At 36.2% G+C, this 13,552-nt stretch overlaps 1 protein-coding gene across 5 annotated transcripts in view; it reads right to left on the bottom strand.

Moving 5' to 3' along the window:
• Window positions 1–13,552, bottom strand: part of MPP7 (membrane palmitoylated protein 7) — a 147,047-nt gene that overhangs the window by 23,244 nt on the left and 110,251 nt on the right. For 4 of the 5 annotated variants that reach the window (XM_030971137.1, XM_030971140.1, XM_030971139.1 and 1 more), the window contains 6 exons: window positions 12,892–12,977; window positions 11,004–11,078; window positions 10,201–10,397; window positions 9,615–9,679; window positions 689–709; window positions 577–588 (listed from right to left, as the gene is read on the bottom strand). In XM_030971137.1, the coding sequence (XP_030826997.1) occupies window positions 577–588; window positions 689–709; window positions 9,615–9,679; window positions 10,201–10,397; window positions 11,004–11,078; window positions 12,892–12,977 (456 nt within the window). The remainder of the gene's footprint in view (window positions 1–576; window positions 589–688; window positions 710–9,614; window positions 9,680–10,200; window positions 10,398–11,003; window positions 11,079–12,891; window positions 12,978–13,552) is intronic. The other variant, XM_030971141.1, reaches the window with a different exon arrangement.

Genomic DNA, 13,552 nt, shown 5'->3' with positions numbered 1-13,552 from the left:
TTATAAACAAAAGCCTCTTAAGTAAAAAAAAAAAAACAAAACCAACAAACCAAACAAAAAAACACAAGAGATCAGCTGCTATTACTCTAACATATGCTGCAAACATAACAATAACCAGCTACAGTCAGAGGGAAACTCAAAGGGAAAACAGTAAGGATGACACCACATAGATGAACTTTCTACTATCTCAGAGAAATAGTCTGTCAGAATTAGTTAGAAGCTCAGGACCTCTCAAGGCCATGTAATTAGCTTGGAACCATATCTCTCCATCCCAGCCCACCCAAGTGCTCCAGTATTATTCTATCATACTGCTTTTCTATACATATCTTGCAGAAGTTCAAGAGAGAGAGAAAGCAGTTTAAAACAACAGTTCAAATTACTGATCATTAAATGAAGCAACTAGGAATATTCTGGTATTTTTATCTACTTTAAAACATGATTCAATGTATTTGGTGGCAATATAAAAGCATCATATGTATAACATCTAGAAACACTGGACTATATTCAATTTAATTCTAAACACATGTTCTCTAAATAAAATTATTGGGCTATTCAGGGAAACTTTTATACATGTACCTTCAATTTCCTCTGAGAAGCACAAAGGAGAAATAGGAAAGGAAATCATTAAATGGAGTGAAAACATAACTTAAGAAAGAAAAGTTAAATCGAAGAAGAAAAATGCACCTACCACACTCAACCGCTTCCTCATCTTAGAACAGCCAAAAAGACAAAGTATTATTGTTTAATACTTCATAAATAGGAAAAAATTCAGGTATGTAAGCTACTCTCAAATTCTCTTGACAGCACCTATTATATTCAGGCATATACCAACATACCAGTAGTGAGTTTAACTACACTCAGAAAAGGATGTAAAAAATTGAAGGCATTGAAACACTACGTGCACTTTAAATTCCCATACATGATTCTTCCACTATTCATTTGGTAGAAATGACCTTACCCTGCTGTCATGGAAGATCTCTTTGGTATTAAATGCAAAGTTTGCTAGTTCCAATTTATCAGTCTTAACCTAGAATTTCTACGAATCACTACCAGGAACATGATCTCAGTATTTTTCTGCACTTACAGTAAGAGCTCGGACTGCCCTCTGAGCTGAATTTTGAAAAGGTTTTTTGGTTGTAGTTTTTTTTCCTTTTTTTTTTTTTAATGCTTACAATTGCAGCTGAAAACAAGCTGAAAGATTCACATACTCTTGTTTTCTCTGACATTATCCTAATATAATAGATATACATAAGACTTTCTCCTTACCTATAGTAAATCAATAAATTTGTGCTGCCTCGATAGTAGAGAACATACATTTTTGTAATCATCTTTGGGGTTATACAGAAAAGCAAGATAAATATAATGAATTTTTGTTTACAAAGATATTATATATTAAGGTTAAGATTTATAGAGAGATTTAGCAATCTACCTCTCATTCAAATTTCCTTTAGAATGTGGATAAATGGGGCTAAAATATAACCGTTTCAAAGACTTTCTATGAAACATGTATTTTCTCTGTGAAAAATTATTCAAGAGCTATTTTACAATCTTTTATGCCTAACTAATGTACAAAACAAAAGCTAAGTCAAAATTCTCCAGCATATATAACCACATGGAAGAGCTTTTCATTTCATGTCATGAAATGGATATAAGAGTCTTTCGTGCTGCAGGAAAAATACTGTTTTGAACAATCATTTCTTGGTACTATTTTTCTTGAGGACTTACATTTTAAAAATATTAATTTGGAAGACTTTTTGAATCTTATTTAAAGTTTATTTCTATGGTCAAGGTGACCATATGGTTTAAGTTGGCTAGGAAGTCTTCTAAGGTGAACACTCCTTGGTTGACCACATCTGGTGCCTTGAAAGAGTGTAGACAGTTTTGTGAGTTGAAGGGGAAAGCATTGGATGCATTTTTCTCTCTTGAGCTTAAAAGCTCCCAGTTCTTGACAAATGGCCTAAAGCTGGATCTAGAATGGCAGGCTGGCTTCCAGGTACTAACTCTTTTCTCCTTCTCTGTGATGTACGACAAATTTTTCTGTATTTCCATTTCCATGACTTTCAATAGACTGAAATGTATCTCCTGAAAACAAGTCACTAATGCTCAATGCCAATTCATATAAATAGATCTTACAAGTTTCCTGAATTGAACAAAATTATTTGACTTAACTAATGAGTGTGCATTTTAAGACACTGTCTGCTATTTTAACACTGGTAACAGTTAAGCCCTCATTTATGAACATGAAAACCCAGACCAGGAGAAAAGGAAGTCAGTATGCACACATGGACAGAGGTGTGTACGTGCTCAACCCTGACCACGGCAGACCTCACAGGAGTCCTGCAGGTGTGGTACATGGTGGAGTTACAGCATCAGGGCTCAGAACACTGAAAGAAAGCCAGGCTTCTGGGCTACCCCTGCCAGGAAAAGGAATATGCTTATCCATAAATGAAAGACATTAGGATTCCCAGGTGAGCCAGTTGAATCCAGAAAGCACAAGCCAAAACGTCTACAAGCCAAGGTTTAATGTTGAGATAAAGGCATTCTGGACTTCCAGTGTTTTGTTAAAAATCTTCCCTCTTAATACTGCTCTTAACTTTCTTGAGCTACTCTTAAGGTTGAAAATAATAGTCTGTAATGAAAAGATCTTGGAAATCACTGGGTTTTCATAGCTTAATGCAGCTATAAACAGTCACCAACATGTAGCTCCCAGTTTGAACTTGACACTGACCTTTACTGGAGCTACTGCCTGTCCCTAGTAAAGCCAGAAGTTACTTGCCAGGAAACTTTGTATTGTGACTCACTACTAAACACAGCTCTGTGCATCTGAAGCAGCTGTATGCATGAACCAAGTATGTGCCCAAAGTTCCAAAGTTTTGAGACATGAAAAACTGGGGCCCATACAGTTTCACTAAATGGAAGTGAGCTGAGAAAGGAAAGGTCTTCAGCTGGAAGGGACAAGTTAAAGACTAAAAGAGGTCAAAGTCTAAAGAGGAGGAAATCTGATGGGAAGTAGGAAAACAAAAGCAATGAGAAAATGAATAAAAACCCCAAACCCAAACCATAAGGCAACATGGAACAAATAAAACACTGAGAAAATAAGAAATACAATCAATTAAATGTATTGTGGTAAGAAGGGAGAGGAAGTTCCAAAGAAAATAGTCATGAAACAGGTTTATGAAATGACAACAAAGCTGTAACAAGTCAAATGGGAAAAAAGAAGTAGGAAACACAAGCACAATGGAAGCTTAGGTGGTTTTATTCATTTTAGAAAGATTTCAGCATAGCCAATAATGCTAAACTATAACAATGAAAACCAGTATCATATACACTGTGTTTTTGTATGTATTTTAACTGAAATGTAATCAAGATTTGGTTTTTGGGGGCCTCACCTAAATTATACTACTTAGGAAGCTCAAAACCAGGGCCACTTCCAGGAATGTTCTCAACTCTTTGGAAGAGCCCAGCATCAGATTAAGATTTTTTGCTTTTGTTGACTTTCTTTCAAAAATATTTCCACCAAGCAATTTTACTTAAATGTTTCTCAATCTAAAATCTGATCCAGCAGCTCTGTTCTAGTTTCTTATCACAAACAAGTTGCATTATGCCTTAAACTATACTTTACTTTAGTAAGCAAAAAATCGTGATGTACAACACTCTGCATTACAATGAATATATTAAACACTCTTGATTTTTTAGTGATGAATAGCCCCACATAGCAATCAACATTTATACTGTTTTGCAGGGTTTTATGCTCTGGAGTTTTGTAGATTGGATGATAAATTATGTTCATTCAACAGGAAATTTAAGATGATCAAATTTAATTCTCTTATTAAACAATCAGATAACAGTATCTCTATGAAGATAATTTGGAAAATGAAGAATGATAGTCTTGCAGTGAAGGACAGATCCATTTCCAGTTCTGTCTCATGTGAACTTGACTCAAATGTCATCCAGCTTCAGGTTTTCTTAATTTCTCTGTGGTAGCAGGAAGTTAAGATTTGTAAGGACAGGAGACTTCTGAACAAAAATGTTAATGTGCTAATTTAACTCTATAGGTCTGGTTTATTTTTTGTTTGTACTTGTAACTACCTGCAGGTGAGCAATCAAGTTTCAAATATGAACACAGAAAAATACTGAGAAGAAAGGCAGAGTTAAGACTGTGCAGAAATTATAACAAGCACAAAGAATCCTACTATACATTTATCCTAAATGTTTGGTCTTCAAATACAAGTAATACAAAGCATTTATTTTTTTAGCCTGTTTAAATTTTTTTGTTGGCAGAACATAATCTTCAATTCAAGACACTCAACTATGGGTAAACTGGGTTACATCTTGTTTGAATGAACACCATTTGGCTGCAGTTAAGTCTTCCCTCTTGCTCACACAATGCCAATCACATCTCATAAATCAAAATTGAAAGTAAAATGGGTTTTAAGCCCTAGAAAAACTATATGATGATGGCTTTATCACAGTAAGTATTTACATTTAGCATTAAGTACACAGAACAAATGTATTTTTATGGAAAAGACATCTCAGAACAACTCTGTCATATATGCTACATACATATATTAAACTGTACACACAAGGAATGGGTATACACATATACATATGAATAGGGCAAAAGTTGACAGAGTTTACAGGCCACACTAGTATAAAACATAAAGTTACCAGTAATTTTCATCAGAGACAACACATACATAATGTAAGAATAAACACAGTAACCACTGTGAAAACAAAATTATGCTGAAGGAGTATAATTTCTTGCCTGATTATTGCAGTTTATAACAACTGCAGAATAGTAAGTTATTTGGTTGTTATTCAAAGAATTTTTTTCCTCAATAAAACAGGTTATCACTTTTGCCTACAAATTAAAGTAAGCTACATGTGCAACAATGATCAAACCTGTTGGCAATATCTATCGCAGTCAGAGCATGAGTACTCTTTGTATGGAAGTTAACAGAGTGGGAGCTATTAAACAAATACTTGTTCCCTCTACAAAGTCTCATGTCACCCCAATTTAGCCAGCATGCAGAAACAGGAGAACTCTCAGAGGCAGCTCTGGCTGACAAGCTGTCCAAACTAAGACGATCACCTAAAGCCAGGAATGCTGTTAAGTATTACTTATGAGGAATATCAGGTGAGTAGATTTCTGTGGAGCTGGCATTCAGCAGTGGCTCACAAGCTCAGACACACAAAAGCCAATTGCATGTAGGCAGACACATCTACAGAACCTCCCTCTGTATCCCAGGGAGTTCCCTCACACTCACTCAGGTATGTGGCTCATTCACCACCCCAGTACATGCAGGGTTAATCCTACTCACACAATCTCATGCAACTCTGTTCCTTTACTTTCATTCCATTTTCCTACTTTTTTTCCTATGCTTGTTCTTACAGTTTTTTCCCTCGGTATCATTTCCCCACAGTATTAATGTACAAGACTGCTTTTTGCTGAAAAGTCATTGCTGTTAAGTATGGGAAAAAATGATGAAATTACTTCAATGGTTTGTTACTCTTCCATCACTTCTGCACTAACCCTAAGCCTGGGAATTACATAGTAATCTTATCAGCAGGTCAAAACACCTAACAGCCACTTATCTCATGCATCAAATATTAATGTTGAACTTACTAAGGTTTTTCTACCAACAATAGCAAAACAAATCAGCTCAGAGATCTTGTCAGTAATTTTTGCATTCACTGTTTCAAAGACTTTTATAAAGTAAATACATTAGTATTTTATTTAAACAGAATCAACACGCAACTGAACGATTGCACAAATAGCGACTATAGAAATGCTCCTGCATAATACTGTTAATTGCATTAATCTAAGAATTTCAAAGCCCATTCTCTATGGGGTTTTGCTTAATGGGGTTTATGGGCAGCTTTTGTCCATGTGTTCTTTCATTGCCCTTGTTGCAACACTTTCTCCTTTTCTTCATCCTCAATACAAAATTTCACTTCTTCTCTTTTCCCTTTATATTTTTATTCCTACTTTTTCTAAATCTTCCTCTTGTCAGCGCAGGTTCCACCTACATTGTCAGTTTCCTTTAACTTCAGATCAAGATACCATCAAAATGTGCATCTTCTCCATTTGCTCACAAGAAAGTGTGATTTCATTATGGAGTGTACACTGTTCTGCCCCCTCCTCCAGTATACTCATGACATGCGAAATGCTTTTCACTTTAAGGGGTACAATGTGAGAATGATTCTGTTCTATCTTTCAAGAAATGGGGTAAATGCTGGGAAAGGCATGGGTATTTACACATAGACACAATGGAACAGCTCACTTGGCTATTAAAGTGAAAAAAAGAATTGGTATTTCCATTAAAAACTAATCTTTTTAATAACTTAGAACTAGATTGGGTTTGTTTATTTCAGTGCAAATAATTCTTGCAGAAAAAGTTTTGTAGAAAGTATTTTTCACTCTTTTGTCAATATATGATCATCACCAAAAAAGCCCACTTTTATTTTGCTTCCAAATGTATGATACACCAGTATGTGTAAAGATTAACAACTACATGCATTGCTATACTGAAAAGAGTGAAAAATTCAAAATAGGAATCAGAAAGAAGGCTTCCCAGAATTAATCCAATCTATCTCCTTTCAGGTTTTGAAATTATCAAAGCAAAAACAGTTGTTGACTGCTTCAGAGAGCTCTCTGTATAGATAAATATAACAGTCCTTTCCAGTTCCAGGACTGGCTTAAGAAGAAAGAAAAAAAAAGAAGTTATAGGACACTTCTTGCATATTATATGATTTTAACTGATTTTTAGATTAATTTTCAAGGAGAAGGACACTACCAGCCTGGAATCCCACCTAAGAAACCAGAGCTGACTGACATTTTTTGGGCATTCAAGAAATCAGAGTATTTTTCCTCAATTCTCCCTATTAAAAACAAAGGTATGTATCAAGGTTTTTCTTCATTACAAAACATGGGATTTGTGGAATGAGTTGACTAAATGCAGCAGACTAACAACCACAGCTACATACCAAGTGTCAAGAAAGCTTCCTAGTGCAACTCCCAGTCCTGTCAGGAAAGGGGCTTCTCTCAGCAGCTCTCCTGAAGTCAATAAGTTTTCATCTAATTTGGAAGCCATAATAATATCAACTGGCAAATTACCCTTTTTTCCTCCAAACTGCTAAGAAAATTCAGGTCACATGACTGGATAGGAACCACTGCATCACTGCACCAGCAACCAGCCTCTCAATACACAGCAAGTTCAGGATGATCTACAGAACATGTCTCCCCACATAATTACCCTTCCAAGCTCTGGAAAACCCTGTATTAGGATGAAGGATTAAAAAAAACTGAAGAAATCAAGCATTAACGATTTCCCACCTTCATGTGTGGGCTTAAAAAAAAAAAATTGAACCCAGCAGTTCTTTCCAATTTTCTGTTCTCTATGTCACCTTCCTTACATGTTTCTGGTGCTGTCAGAATGCTGTTTGTTCAGCTGAGCAACGCATGATTTTCCAACATCTCCCAGTTTTGGCAAGATGACTGCTGTGCTCAAATACAGACACGGCCTCCGTACCTCACAGCTTCACTGCTATGCTTGCTAACACAAAAAAAACTGATATACTTTAGAAAGATCACAAAGGTGCAGAGTTTCCCAGCAGAATCTTGAAAATCCAAGCAAGTAGAAGTTGGAGAGCAATTCCTGAGAGCAATTTGAGCAACATCCTAGGCACAATGTTTTTTTTCTACTGCTAAATTCTGATCTTTAAAATGTCTTCTCTACAAAGAATCTGAATTCCCTCCCAACACTAAAAACAGGTTTAGTCTTTGAACAAAGGGATAAGTCTCTACTCAGAACAGCATTTCCCCTATTCCCATGAAAATCTGGCAGATATTGCAGCAGATTGTCTTAAGAAAAAAGGAAGAGAGAGAATGACAAACCTACATTACTCTGCAGTCTTTCCTCCTTCAAGAGGCACCACTGCCTTCTAGATGGTGTTTAGCTGAGACTTGCTTTGTTCAAAGAAATTCCAAGAGAGAACAGTAATAGGCATACTGCTTGACTCTCATGCTCTGTCATATTTTAAAGGCAAGGGGAGGAAGACAGGAACTCTTCTCCCTGTTCAAGCTAGTTAAGGCAGTCAGTGGAAAAAGCAGAGACAACAGTAGGCATTGTACTCTGGGTCTTCTTTGGGTTGAATTTTAGCAATTCCCAATCAAGTTCAGGCTGCCTATTTGGAAGGGTGAGATGCATCTTGTAAAACCTTTCACTTGAAGGTCACTAGAAAGATGCAGTCCATTATAAAGGGTTCATGCGGTGTTGCTGCAGCAGCTGATTTACCTCTTCAAAAGCACCAGTGCCACCTTATTTGAAGGCTCTTGTTGAGTGTATTATCCAGATTCAAGAACAGTGGGCAGAGAGAAATAGCTATACCCTGGGATCAGACACTTTTCCAAAACTGAGGCAGAGCAACTTGACCTAGAACCTAGAAAAACAACAGATTTACTACAAGCTGGAGAAGCTCCTCTTGTTTCTAAGATCTATGTAAATAGAAAAGCTACAGTGCAACTGTAATGTCTGTTACTGTAATTACAGGGCTAGTCAAGGGCTTTGGAGTTAACAATAGCATTAGGGCACACAATCAAACAGTGAAATGGAATGAAAGATAGAAAATAAAGATTATCAGAAAAATAACTGTTATTGTCAAGCTTCAGAACACAACCACAGCAAGAAGTTAGGAAAATTGCAACAGAAACCTTGGTGAGGAGTTTTAAAGTTAAAAGCATTTAGTTTGGCACTTAGTGTGCCAGCATCCACTGTCTGCCATAGTATCCATATTTTTTCTTTCATTGTTGCATAATGAAAGGTGGTTGGAAATATTAGACCACTGTCTGAATACTTCTACTTGAACTCACAATCATGTTTGTATTTAAGATTTAGATCCTGCTGTAGCATGACAGTTTCTTACATTGCTCACTTTGTAATGAGCCTGTACAACTGAAAGAAATAACAGGTCAAGTAAAATATGCAATAATACTTAAAACAGATGTTGACATAAATTCCAGTGAAGAAAAATATTTGTTTCACTGTATGTGCTTTCTTAGAGGTTATTTGTCCTATATTGTGCAATTACCATATTTAAAAGCAGATACTATTAAGGATGAGTTTGTTTAAAAAGCAGTAAGAAGTGATTCTGTGAATGAGTATCAATGAACTGAATGTTCTGACTTTTAAAAAATTCTACTGCTTCATGGGACACAAAAAATTATCAACTATATGGGGGAGAGAGGGGGAGACTATCAGACCTTTCATCTTACTCTGTAAATGTCACTGTGTTGATGCAGTCAAAATTATATAAACTGTTGAGCCAACTCTGTACTGTTTCAACAGGAAAAGAATACTCTTCAACCTTTGAAATATTACATATCAAAATATTAATTGGGCTCAGTACTTCAAAAACAAAGTCAGAGGTCTGGGAATGTTTCTAGCTTCTTTTAAAGCTTTTAATGACATTATTTATATTTATTTTCCTACTGATACAATGGGATCAAAAGGCTGTTGTGCCCGGTAGAAATGCATCCTATAGGTGAAACAAACTGCTATTTTATAAGGTTAGAGATGTGGAGTGTTATTTCTATTCCAGGTTAACAGACTTACATGATTTTCTGTTGGAAATTTTCAGTGGCTGAACCTGCACTTCTGGTCTTCTTAATGCAAATCTCCTATAAAATGGGAGGTGGTGGGGAAAAGACACAAGCTCCTCAGTTTTCACTGCAAATTTGGGATTAATAAACACTTAATATCATAAGACTATTGCAAAATATGCAGAAGATTTTGTAAGAAATTAACTTAAAACAATGCAATCTATTCACAATCTAAAAAATTAAATCTTGCCTAAATTTTTTGTAAGCTCTCCAAAACCTGCTGCAGTTCTTATTCCTGCATAGTACATCAGCGTGAATGCAGATACTGATGTGCTATTTTCCATATGTTTTTTCTTTCAGTCTGGATCAGTGTAATCCTATCAGTTTTTGTCATTATTAATTCTAGCCAGAGAAATAAGGAAATCCAGAGTATGTCAGCAACATGTTTCCAAGTTAGTTGTCCTGCTGCAAATGCACATTTATTGTACCCATGTAATCTATGAGCACTACACATGCCAACTATGCTAACTTAACAACTCACCAATAAGTCTCTTCTCTTACTGCAAAAAATAATGGAATTATGCTTCTCAGTAGCTCACCTCTCCTGGAAATGCTTTGAAGGGATCAAGCCTGCTCTGGGATTGGCATCACCTTCATGTTTGGCTTGCCACCAGGTTGCATCATCCTGGCTCATGATCTGAAGGATATCTCCTTTTCTGAAAGCAAGTCCAGCTTCTTTACAAGGAATTGCTTTATCTTCATTAGGATCATAGTCAAATAAGGCTCTGATAAACATCTGGAACAAACAGTGTTTGCTCTTAAGAATCAAATATTAAATACAATCCAAAGGTATCTTCCTCTTCTGTTTCCACTGTTCAAAACTACTGAACTAAATAATGTAGATATTTACTACTGCAAAACATCTTTATGGATGTCTAGCATTGAAAGTTCATATGGGAATGTTCAACTCACTGCTTCTGCAACTGCAGACTCAGTGGAGCAAAGGCTCAGTGACTCAAGGCAAGCAGGCCTTGGCAGGTGCACAGTGTGCCCATATGAGGAACAGAGGAGAAGACACTATTAAACCAAGATGCTATCAAGTGTCTTCTACCTATGAACGATGGAAGGAGTACTTGGAGCCAAGCCAGGTCCTTGCAGAAGGTCAAGATTACCTGTCCACTACACAGCTGAGAGTTCAGGCTCAAGAACCATGTTACAGCCACTCATAAATTCAGCATCTGTGTACTGAAGTGTACAGTGTACAGTACATGTACAGTACTGTCACATTACAAAAGTTGAGTCCACAGGTATAAATCCCATTACTGGTTCTGTCATCCAAGCAAAAAATACATATCATCAGCATAACAGCTACTGCCATGGCTTCTGAAATAGTCTTGCTTACCTTGCCTTCCTTCATTGGCATTTCTTCCTTCACACTGGGTATAATTTTAAATGTAATGGCTCCTTGAGACTGAGCCTGGTGAACATTTGAAAAGAAAATGCACTCAGAATTAAGCTAATATTTCAGAGAAATCTTAGAAGATAAAAGAAATTAAAATGAATTTAAAAGAATATAATGAGTCTATCCTCTCCCAAGCACGATCTCTGGAGTTTGACAGCTTCACTTAACCAAACTTTGTATTACAAAAATTAAAATACCCACTTAAAATGCTTGGGTTTATTTGCTTCTCTGGGGAGGCAGATGGACTGTTAAAAATTGTGACCTGCATGGTTCAGAGGTCCCATTTCTGTACTGAAGGCAGGAGAAAATGCTACCGCTTAAATGTATGTATATTAGAAGCAACTGTTGGACTCCTGGCACAGTTTGGACATCCCTGGAAAAACCAAACTAACATTTCATTAAAAAAAAAAAAAATTATAGAAAAATTCGAACAGGCTTGTGCCATATTTATCATATAGAGCTATAAGGGGTGGGATTTATTCACTTGGCAACTTTAAGAAAGTAGAAAAGCAAAACATATTTGAATAGACGACGTGTACTAAATGGAAAAAAAGCCCTGCACTATAAATCTTAAAACAAGTTAGCCATCAGCAACCACCTCATCCATTCATCTTTCCCTATATCCCACTTAAAGTGTGTCTGGCTGCATTTTACTTATTAACCACAGTATATTCCCACCGCCACAGTGACATTTTGCTATTGAAGGAAGTGCTAATCAGTCGGAGGCTCTGCTACTATTGCTTGCAGCCGACAAGTTTCATAAAAGCAGCAGAGTGAACAGCCAGCCAACGACTGAAGCAAAATGGAAACAGGCCTGTCCAGTACCAAGCGAGACACTCTTCTGCTGCGCGTCTGCGATCCAAGGCTCGCTGCTTGACAGGCAGCAGCCAAGGTCTCACTGCACCCGCCGTAGGACTGGAATCAATAATTCTGTTACTTCTGAAATAAGCTCTAACTAGCTCTTGATGTTTATATGGTACCTCAAAAAGGTAAATGGGGAAATTGTTCACACCTTTTCTAGTGGTGTTTTGTTTCTAGACATTTTAAGTTATTAATTTCTGAAGGAAACTATGGTTCTGTAGGGAATGTGAAACCATAAAGCAAGAATGAATATCAGCAGGCTAGCACTTGAATGATCTTGGTCCCTGAACCAAAACTGTGAGACAGCTGCTCAATTCAGCAGGACAGCAAGGTATTTATTTATATAGAAAACCCTGCAGCATGAACAATGGAGCTATCATGACCCTCATCAGTTTCTTTAATGTAAAAATATTAAATATTTCTGAAAAAGTCTAAAATTACTCAATTTGCAATAGTGTTTCAATAATGAGAAATCAGCCCGGCTTTAGAGACTGTGCAGTTTACAAGAGTGTAGAGAGAATAATATATATAGCGATATACTGTAAATCAGTGTCAAATAAAATCTTCATATACCAGTTATGCAGTATATCTAGTACCTGTATTATTAATTAATTGTCACATGGAGTGACAATGAGTTATTAACGAGTTATTAGCAAATACATTTAAAATAGTTTGAATTCAACAGATCATGGTGCCCCTTAAAAACTGTAGATTATGAAATTAAGTCTGCAACATTCTGCAACATACTTATGGCAATATTACTGTCTTTAATTCTTCACAAGTAATCTATAATTGCATATATATGTAATGCATGGAAAAACACTCTATGACAGGTTTTTAATGATGGCACTGGAAGAAAAGCCATAATAGTAGAATATACTTTTTTCTAAGAAATACAGTAGAAAACATAAGTCTCATTACTTTTTCTTAACTCTCTTAAATTAATTTTATAATGTTTGGTATTTACCAAAATATGTATTATTTCTTCAGGCTTTTTATCATCTACAGGAATACCATTGACTTCCCTCAGTTCATCACCAACATGAATAAGCCCTACAGAAGAAAAAGAGAAGTTGTGAGACTGTAGCTATGTATTACACAAAAACTGCCATTAACATTCAGCTTGTTTCTCCCTTGTTCATATATGTTAAGCTCCAATTTTCATACACTTTAAGCTGTAAGATAAAAACAGGAATATATGGTGAATATAAGAGCTACTGTCCTCTCAGACAAATTTGATAAGGTGGTTGTTTAACTCACCTCCCTGTCTTCCTCCTAAAAATCAGTACCACCTTCTCTACAACTTTTCCAGACTTTCATGCAGATGTCTGAAAAATATCCATGCCAATTCTTTTTCTACTCTATTTCTACTCTACTACTTTCCTACTGCTACAGGTACAAGTAATGCAAAGAGCACTAAGGCTGGGAATGCTAATTTGTGGCACAAATGTTTGCTAGGCTATCTATCTATCGATCTATCTATCGATCTATCTATCTATCTATCTATCTATCTATCTATCTATCTATCTATCTATCTATCTATCTATATGTCTTTCTCTAGATTTACTCCATTACTGCATCTAAGGGTGAAACACAGATGTCCTAGATTTTCTTCCGTGAAAAGAGAC

This window comes from Camarhynchus parvulus, chromosome 2 (genome assembly GCF_901933205.1).
Source record: "Camarhynchus parvulus chromosome 2, STF_HiC, whole genome shotgun sequence".
NCBI classification, from domain to species: Eukaryota; Metazoa; Chordata; class Aves; order Passeriformes; family Thraupidae; genus Camarhynchus; species Camarhynchus parvulus.
The sequence above is the reverse complement of the archived record's forward strand: the minus strand, read 5'-3'. Positions and strand labels throughout refer to the sequence as shown.